This window comes from Leptonychotes weddellii, unplaced genomic scaffold, assembly GCF_054177405.1.
Source record: "Leptonychotes weddellii isolate Sample4059 unplaced genomic scaffold, ASM5417740v2 HiC_scaffold_6459, whole genome shotgun sequence".
In the NCBI taxonomy this organism is placed as follows: domain Eukaryota; kingdom Metazoa; phylum Chordata; class Mammalia; order Carnivora; family Phocidae; genus Leptonychotes; species Leptonychotes weddellii.
Window position 1 is genome coordinate 603 of NW_028033520.1, and position 9,566 is coordinate 10,168.

General features: G+C 56.9%; 1 protein-coding gene across 1 annotated transcript; it reads right to left on the reverse strand.

Moving 5' to 3' along the window:
- Positions 1 to 679: 679 nt before the first annotated feature.
- Positions 680 to 8,067, reverse strand: LOC145719699 (kinesin-like protein KIF17). Its single transcript, XM_081811246.1, has 3 exons — positions 7,840 to 8,067; positions 6,728 to 6,829; positions 680 to 1,919 (listed from the first exon to the last, which is right to left on the reverse strand). The coding sequence occupies exons 1-3, from the start codon at positions 8,065 to 8,067 to the stop codon at positions 1,647 to 1,649; spliced, it is 603 nt and encodes a 200-aa protein (XP_081667372.1). The 3' UTR covers positions 680 to 1,646.
- Between the last annotated feature and the right edge of the window lie 1,499 nt (positions 8,068 to 9,566).

Genomic DNA, 9,566 nt, shown 5'->3' on the forward strand with positions numbered 1-9,566 from the left:
AGTCCCTGGATCGAGTTCCGCCGCGTCGGGCTCCCTGATCGGCGGGGAGTCTGCTTCTCCCTCTGACCCTCCCCCCTCTCATGTGCTCTCTCTCTCTCATTCTCTCTGTCTCAAATAAATAAATAAAATCTTTAAAGAAAAAAAAAAGAAAAGCACACGAGAGATGCGCTGTCCTTTAGCCGGTACCCGTGGTCACAAAGACACGGCAGGAACGATGCTCAGGGATGGCGCGGGGAATGGAACGCAGGGGAGAAACTCAATACGACAGAAGAGTTCGACTGTGTTTATAAATTTCATAGGATAAAAAGGACCAAAAAACCCCAATACGCTTAAATGCTAATAGTTGTGTTTATGAGTAATTTTACCTACCTTTCTGTAATTCCTAAATAGCTTTACTGAACTTATTTTATAACGAAAATGAAAAACATCTTTTTAAATTTGTTTGCAGGGTGCCTGGGTGGCTCTGGTTAAGTGTCCAACTCTTGATTTTGGCTCAGGTTGTGATCTTGGGGTCATGAGATGGAGCCCTACATCAGGCTCCATGCCTAGTGTGGAGCCTGCTTGAGATTCTCCCTCTCCCTCTGCCCCTCCCCCCACCCACGCATTCGCTCTCTAAAAAAAAAATAAAAAAATAAATTTGTTTAAAAGCCTGTTTCCCGGCAGCCTGCTACATCCTTCAAACCCTTCTGCAAAGACCAAGAGGCGCCCCCAAAGGCACTCTGTCCTCCTCCCTCCAGATGTGTCCTCACCTGCCCTAGTCCCTGCCCCCCCCTCACAGCCTCACCGCATGACGTTGTGACCTCACCGACCCTGCCCAACCCCTATCAGCACCCTGGGGAGACTCAGACCCAGCAAGCACCAGGCGGTTGGCCTGGGGCCAGGTCACCACACATGCTGGGCCATGTCGTAGGAGGTACCCCGGCTTTGACCTTGGGTCGGGGATCTCTCCAGAATTATGTTTCTGGTTGGGCCGAGGCTGTTTCCCGCTGCAGTGCTCTCGAGAGTTCTATTCATGACGGACCCGGAGGCAGCTGTCGTGTTATCTGGAAAAGCCCAGATGTCAGACTGGGGTTCAAATCCCAGCTCCCCCGCTTATCGGTGGGACCCTGCACAAGCAAGCCTCGGCCCTCTCAGAGCCTCAGTTTTCCTGTCTGTAAAATGGCCATTAGAATGCCTGCCTCTAGGACTTCTGTGGGCTGTAAATGGAAGGAAGCCTGTGAAGTGCTTAGCACAGCAGCCACCGGCGGCCAGAAATAAATACGAGTTTCTTCCCTTCCTCTTCCCTTCTCAGGGACTCTTTCAGAAAGGGGGACGGGGGAGATGACTGAAGGGTGGGGAGCCCTGAGAGAAAGAGGAGACTCCAAAAGGTCCAGGGATCGAGGGCCAGCTCTGATGCTTTAGAGTTGCGGGACCTGGGTTTCCTCATCTGTAAAATGGGGGACGATGCTGGCAGCCACCTCTCGGGCTTGTGGCAAGGAGTACCCGAGCTAACGCACAGAAGCCGTGTAGCATGTAGTAGGTGCTCAGTATGAGCTGCCAGCGGCAGTATTATTGTTGATGATGCCGCTTATCCTGGAAACGTGGGCCCTCGTACGGGAGGGTCCTCTTGGGTGGCCTCCAGGCAGTTCGAGCATCTTCTCCCAGTTTCAGATGGGGCCCCCGAGGCCCCGGGAGGGGAAGGGTGTCGGTGCCCAGCTCCGGCTCCCCCGCCCCCACCAGCCCCACGTACCCACGGCGTAGATCTCGATGCTGATGGTGAAGATGGAGTGGGAGCGGGAGGAGTCCTTGTTCATCAGCGTGTAGCCCACCGAGCGGCTCTTCCAGCCCGTCTCCATGATGTGCTCGCACTGGGCCACGTTGTGCACCGTGTGCATGGAGAGCCCCTTCACGTACACCCCCTTCTCCGGGTGCTCCTTCAGCTGTGGGCAGGAGGGACGGGTCAGAGCCGGGTGGGGGCAGGGATCCCCAAGGAACCCAGTCAAGGGCCCAGTTCAGGCCCCCTCCGCCCTCCTGCAGTGCAGGGTGGCACCTCAAGGTCCCTGCAACAGGCAGGGGCTTTGTTCCAGGTGGAACCAGCCTCAAACCCACCCCACCTCTTCCTTGTTGTGGGACCTTGAGCCAGTAACTTAACCTCCCCGGGCCTCAGTTTCCACATCTGTAAAATGGGTATGAGATACACGTCTCTTAGGGATGTGGTGGGGATTCCGTCAAATAAGGCCCGTCCAAGGCTTGGCACAGGGCCTGGCACCGGGCAAGTGCTCCGTAATGCCAGGCGCTGTCCTCACTGTTGGTGGTGGTGCGATTATTACGAAGGGCCTTTCTAGACTGGGAGCTTCAGCTTCCAGGGGCTGACCCTGTAGCCACCCGAGGGCTCTGAAAGCTGCTCTTTTGCCCGGTCGACACGGCCCCTGATCGCCTCTCTGCTCTGGCTCCAGGGAAATAGGAACGTTCCCAGGCCCTTGGATCGTGGCCGGCAAAGGGCCATTTGCTGCCCAGAACTCCCACTGGCCCTCAGCTCAAACCAGCCTTCAGGCGTCAGCGTGATGGCAGCGAGTAAATTAATTTATCTGACTGCTCCCTGCTTGCTCTTCAGGCAGCCAAGTTGTTTTGTTGCTGACACAGAGCTGTGAAATGCAATATTTTTCAAGTGTGAGGAAATAAAACCACTCTGGCGAGAGCAGAATGAATTAGGACAAGTCCCCACCCTGCTGGTCTGAGCCACAGAAGGCTCTGGTGCTTCAGGCAGCTTCGGGGTCCCACGTGGGGCCGGGCCGCTGCTGCGTGGGGTGGGGGGTGGGCACACAGGCTCGCCCTATCTGCTCGAGTGCGGAGAAACCCCCAGGCCCAGACTGAAGGACTGGGCTTCCCAGAACAGAAAAGCAACCAAGGCACAGACTGGGAAGGGATTTGCTGAAGGTCACAGAGCTATTACTATCAGGGAAGCTGTGGGGTCCCAGGTGATGGAAGACTCCAGAAGCAGAGTATGGAGAGGCTGGAGCATCCCATAGAAACTGAAGTTTGAAATGACAAAGGGCTGACCTTGACCTAGGACGTGGGGGTGAGGATGGAGCACCAAGGCCAGAAGCACGAGACCTTGTAGAGGGTGGCTGAAGCCGGTCTGAAATGCTCGGTAGTGCCCTCTGGCTCCCATCACCAGGCCCCGGGGGCCTGGGCTGCCTCCTGCTGTGACCTCGGCCTGGGCGCTGGGCCCTGGGGAGTGAGCGGTTGATCCGGCCTCTGGGGGAGCAGCAGGCTCCTAGTCTCCTAGTCGGGCAGCCCCCCAGGGTTAGAGACCTGGCTCTGCCCCTTGCTGGTTGGAGAAGTCAATTTGCCTCTCTTCGTCCTGGTTCCCTCTTCTGATGATCAATTCTATTTCTGCAAGACCACTATGAGGACTGAGGAGAGGATGGAGCTAAAAGCCAGTCCACTGGGTACTCGGAGGGGCACCACCAGCACAAGGCACGGGGGCGGGGGGTGAGCCTTCAAGTAGGGATGCCACTGCCCTATCTGTAGGCCTCAGCCCTGCTCTCCCAGGGAGGCTCTGAGCGCCCGAGTAACTACTCCTCCCTGAGACCCAGCCCGGAGCCTGGGCACCATGGCAACAGCTGGGATGCTGGGATGCGGCCAGCGAGGGGCAGACGCCCCCAGGGAGGAGGGGCTCCTGACGCGGGACCCCAGTACACTGAGAGGTGGTGAGGGCCTCACCTCCACCGCCCAGTGTGGGCTGCCTCCATGAGGGTGGTTGGTGGTGGTGGTTGAGGGAGGGAGTGAAACTCTGCCTCCCCAAATCCCTCACCCGGGCTGATCTACTCACCACTAATCACCAGAACCTTCAGGCCCTGTGCTAAGCACGGGTTCAGAGCCCATGCTGTGGGGACTGGACACCTGGATTCAAATCCAGCCTCACCCTCTCCTGACTGTGTGCCCGGCGGCTGGTCTTACCCAGGTGCATTGAGCCTCAGTTTCCTCCTCTGTAATAAAGGATCAGAGCAGCACCTCCTCCTAAGGCTGTTCTGAGGTTCCCAGGAGCAACCATCTGCGCCTTCTCCAGGGGACAGCGGGTCACCCCCCCAACCCCCCACCCCGTGCACTGGCGGCGGAGAGTGTCTCGGAGGGCACGTGTCACTGGCAGCCCCCGCCCCCGCCCCCCCACCCCGGGCAGCCTGACTCACCAAGCCTGAAGTCTGGGGCCCACATGGGGCAGGGGCACAGCTGCTGGCCCTCAGGGCCCGGGTAATGGAGGCCATTCTAGAGTCCTGGGTGTGGAAGGAGGGGAGGAGGGCCCCCTGCTGCCCCAGTGCAGGTTGGCGGGGGTGGGGGTGGGGACCCTGATCCCCAAGGCTGGCCTTTCGGGACTGACACGTGGGAGCAACGTCCTGTGCCTTCCTCCCCCTCCCCCCCATATCCCCATCTGGGGGCTGAGCTATGACTCAGCTGCTCCAGCTCCAGGATAGAGAAGACAGTAGAAAGACTCCAGGTGGGCGGCTGGAGGTTCCTGCACAGAACGAGCAAAGCGCTGCTGTGTTTGTCAGGAGCTGAGGAGGAGGTGCCAGGCCGGGGCTCCATCGGGATGGGGTCTGGGAGGAAGGGAGGTCACACACCTTTGGGGACCCGCTGTAGCACGTGGCCTGGCGCCTGGCACCCGGAGGTCATCCCAGTCTTTGCTGCATGATGGAGGCACCTCCCTTGGCCGGAACCCCACTACTGGCCCCTAGGCAGTCTCTATATTGCTGACCCCAAAAAATTCTGGCAGGGAAGCACCTGACCATTCAGATCCCACGTGTTCTGGTACCAATACCGTTACCAGTAATTAGCTGTGTGGCCTTGGCCACGTCCCTTCCCTTCCCTGGGACTCAGTTTCCTCATCTGTACTAGGAAAGGGCCGACTAGAAGCTCTCAAGAGTTTTTCCAGCTCAAATTCTTAGGGATTTTTCCACAGTATGGCCAGAACAAACACATTTTTAAAGACAGCTGCTCCCTGGGGTCTGATCTGTTCACTTGGATCAAAGAGTGGTCGCAGGCCAGAGAGGAACTCACAGACCCCACGGGTGAACCCAGGGCCAGTGGGGGGTGGTGGTCAGGGGACAAGTAGGAGGCTCAAGCTGAATAGGGGGATGGGGGGAACCAGGTGATTCCGACATCCTGTCCAATCTAGAGGTCACCGGGGGTCAGGAGGGCCAGGAGGCATCGGCAGCAGCCCCTTCACCTGGTTCTGCCCCCCTTCCCGTGGCTGTCAAGGCATGTGCCCTGGGGAGACTCAAGCAGTTTGTCACAGAAAATGTCCAACCCTGGGGATGCCCGGGTGGCTCAGTCCGTTGATGGTTGATGGTTGAGCGTCCAACTCTTGATTTTCGGCTCAGGGTCATGAGATCAAGCCCCGTGCTGGGCTCCGTGCTCTTCTTCTTTCTTTCCCTCTTCTTTCCCCTCTTCTTCCCCCTCCGTCTCTGCCCCTCCCTGCACTAGCACATGCTCTATTTCATTCATTCATTCATTCGTTCGTTCATTTAAAAAACCTTTTTTAAAAAAGAAAGAAAATGTCCAACCCTGCCTCTGTGGCTTCCTAGCCTCAGGCAAGTCACATTCTCTCAAACAGTTTCACCCATAAAATGGGAATCTCCATGGCAACCTTGGGGGTGATGCTCCAGCTCGGGCAATCTGACTCTGAAGGAGGTGGGCCTCTTGGTTGCTTGGTCAGATAAGAAGCATGGGAGTCAGGGGCAGCCATCGGCATTCTGGCCACAGGATTGCCTCAGCTTCCCCCCCTCCCCCACCCCTGTGCTGGCCCCTCCCCCTTGGCCCTGACCTGGCCCACCCAGCATTTAAAGAGTCCCAGAGAGGACACATAATCCAGGCCTCACACTCAGGCCTAGACCTGGGTCCAACCTTGCCACCAACTGGCTGTCTGGTCCTGGCAGGTCACTTGACCTCGCTGGGCTCCCCAAAGGGTCAGCCAAGTTCTGCCTGTCTTGTGTGACCCCCTCACAGCAACACGCTGAATGCCTTCTGTGCGTTGGGCTCTGCGAGCGGCTCATCCTCACCGCCCTCTTCAGTCCTCACTTTATAAGGGTCAGGTCACCGGTCCTTGGGTGCCCTGCACCAGACCCCTTGCAAAGGGGAACAAAGTCCCAGAATCTGAGGCCACAAACAGCCATGAAATGGGATGGTTGAGATTCAGGACCTTGAAGTCAGACAAGCCTGGGTTCAAGTCCAGTTTTGGCCACACACATAGACAAGTGAATTAACCTAAGTGTGCCTTCCCACACTGGGAGACTGGGGACAGCAGCTACCCAACAGGATCGCTGGGACTAGTAATAAGATCATGTGCCTAAAGCAGTCAGTAAATTGTGCTCAATAAATGATAATCATAATCACCATCTTTCTAGCTATTTGGGCCCTTAGAGATTTTCAAAGTAATATTTTTAGAAATGGAACCCATTTTTCAAATGAAATCTATCACAGGACGCCATCTACTTCACCAGATATAGGCGGCATGACCCCAGGTAAGGTCCAGTCCCCCACTGTGTGGTCGGGGGTAGGCCGGTGAGCCCCTCCCCTGCAACAAGCACTCTGAGAATCCTCCAAAATTCAAGTTCAAAAGTCCCCACTCTAGTCTGAACTGGTGCATGTGCCCCCAGGATACCTTCCCCGTGCTTCTGAGGGAGCTCCTCCCGATGCCAACCTCCACCCTTCCCCTGCCCCTCCCTGCCCCGGCCACGTCCGCGCCCACCTCCAGCTTCTGCTTGGTGTCAGCCCCCAGAAGGTCACGGACATCTTCATTGTAGATCTCCAGGTAGGAGGCCCGGACCAGGAACTTGGTATTCTCTGCACACTGCAGGGCGTGGACAGGGACAGCAAAGAAGCCTGCCAAGGCTGGCCCTGTCACCTTCCCCCTCTGCAGCCAGGACGTCACGGAAGGACATCGCGGCAGGAGAGGTGACATCAAGGGGAGGGGAGTCCCCAACGCTCCTGGCCCTGCCCGCATGCCTGGTCAGCCGCCCGCCCCTCCTCTCCAGCTCGGTGGGCCCCCCGGGCTCCTCTGATTGCATAATTCTCATATTGCTACTGTCGCATGCTCTCCCCACAGCCTCAGGGGAAACGAAATGAGAGAGGCCTCCCCATTACTCAGGTAGAGAAACTGAGGCCACAGGTAAGGACCAAGCACTGGTTATGGTCTGATCTCTCCTTGTCGCAAATGTTCCTGGTGGGGGGGCACCAACATGAGTCCTGGGAGCAGGTACGGTAGGCTCTGCGGCTGACCGGGGTCGCAGTCCCCACCCTGCCATTTCCCCGACGCAGGAATCTCTGCTCATGGCCAGGAGTGACCACCGGAGCAATTCTCACCTTTAGCTGAGACCTCATCGGGGTCTTGCCCAGCATAGAAGGGCAATAAGTCTGGGCTTCCCTATCTCAAAAATGGGGACAATGGTGATCTCCCGGGGCCAGGGTGGGGGTTGCAATGTTGCAAAGGGCTTGGCGCTAGGCTTGGTCTGTAGCAACTGCTTAATAAAAAAGGGAGGCTCTGATTGTTACAACTCCTTCTCGGGCCGGTGCTCTGGATCATCGGGTCCGCATGGGACAGCAAGTGAAATGTTAAAGTCCAAAAATGGCAGGAGAAAAGCATGGAACTGGGAGGCAGAATTTTCTCAATGTGAAGTTCTCCCATCCCCTCTCGGAAACCAGAGCCTGCCTCTGCTCGTCTGTGTCGGGTCACAGCAGGCTCCCACAGGCTCAGAGTCCTTGCCGTAGGGCACTGGCGCTCCGGGACCCATTGCCCGAACGTCCAGGGGGGCCCCCAGACCCTGAGCGCGGCGCTGCCCCTTCCCGCCGCGAGGCCCCTACCTGGACACTCTCGAAAACGTGCTCGAAGGCCCTGGGGATGATGCCTCTCTGCGAAGATGGGTCTGGCAGGCCCTGCATGGTGAAGGACTTCCCGCTGCCCGTCTGGCCATAAGCGAAGATGGTGCCATTGTAGCCCTCAGTGACACCCTGCGTGGGGGGACCACAACCCCGGTTCTCAGGCTGGCCAGCCCGGCGGCACTCGGGGCCCCTCCCCGGCTCGCCCACCATGATGGCACCTGGCCGGCAGGAGGTGCAGAGATGAGTAAGTCCCAGCTCTGTCCCCAAGGAGCTCACCTCCTGGTGGGGAGACTGACACACACAAGTGATCCTCATACGAGGCAAGTGCAGGTGTCCAGGGAGTGGGCAAGGAGAGAGGGTGCAAGGGGGGCATCACAGAGCCTCCTGGGTAGGGCGGACAGAGTAGGGGAGCTAAAAGGTGGCTCGGGGTTCTGACAGGTGTCAGGAAGAGGACAGCCTTCCAGGCTGACGGGGTGCAGAGGGGTCAGAGGCTGAGGGCAGGTAGAGCAGGGAGGAGGGGAGAGAAGGAAGGAAGGAAACCAGGAGCAGCCCTAAAGTCAGTCTTCATTCATGGATACATTTATTCTTTCCATAGGCACGGGCACCACGCTCCAGCCGGGACACAGGGATGAACAAGGCGCGACCCCAGTCCCTGCCCTTGCAGAGCTCATGAGCTCATTGATTCTAGAACTCAGCATGGGGGAGGGGGGAGCCGTGTCAGCACAGGAGAGCTGCTCCCAGGCCCCGAGGGCCCACCTGGCATCTACGCCCAGCGACACTGCAAAGACCCATCCTGTGGACCACCGTGGGGCTCGGGATCCCCAGGGACCGCTGCTGAAGGAGGCCCAAAGTCACAATTCACAGCTTCTCTGAGGACTACGCCTCATTTTTATGGGCAGAACTGGACGAACACCTCTCCTTTGTCCAAGGAAGCCCTGACCACTGTGTGGGTTCCTGCACCTCATCAGAGGGTGGGGGGCTGCACACAGGGACAGCCCCCTGCGGGGGGCGGGTAGGCAAGGGCAGCCTGATCACCTGCTGGGCTCCTCAGAGCCGGGGACACCTGCAGCCCCGGTGATCAACATGATGCAGGGCCCAGAGTATCAGTGTCACCCAAACCCGGAGAAGGTATTCTACACAAAAATAGAGACTGCTTCACTGTCGGGTAGGGTAGCCATGAGCCATACTAGAATGGGCTCAGTGAGACTGAGAAACTGAATTTATTTGATCTGATTTTAGTGCATTTACACTTAACAGTATAAAATGCTTTTCCATTAAACATCACTTTATTTTTTGTTTCATTTCATTTTAACTGTTGACCCTTTAGCATCTGCATGGAGACATGCTACAATGTAAAACACATAGCTGATTTCAAAGACTTTGCATGAAGAAAGAATGGAAAATATCTCACTGTTACTCTACAATGACAACATTTATTAATATGTTTTCTTGAAATAATATTTTGGATATACTGGGTTAAACAGAATCTGGGCGCCTGGGTGGCTCAGTTGGTTAAGCGACTGCCTTCGGCTCAGGTCATGATCCTGGGGTCCCTGGATCGAGTCCCTCATCGGGCTCCCTGCTCGGCAGGAAGCCTGCTTCTCCCTCTGACCCTCCCCCCTCTCATGTGCTCTCTCTCTCTCATTCTCTCTGTCTCAGATAAATAAATAAAATCTTAAAAAAAAAAAAAAGAATCTATTATTATTATT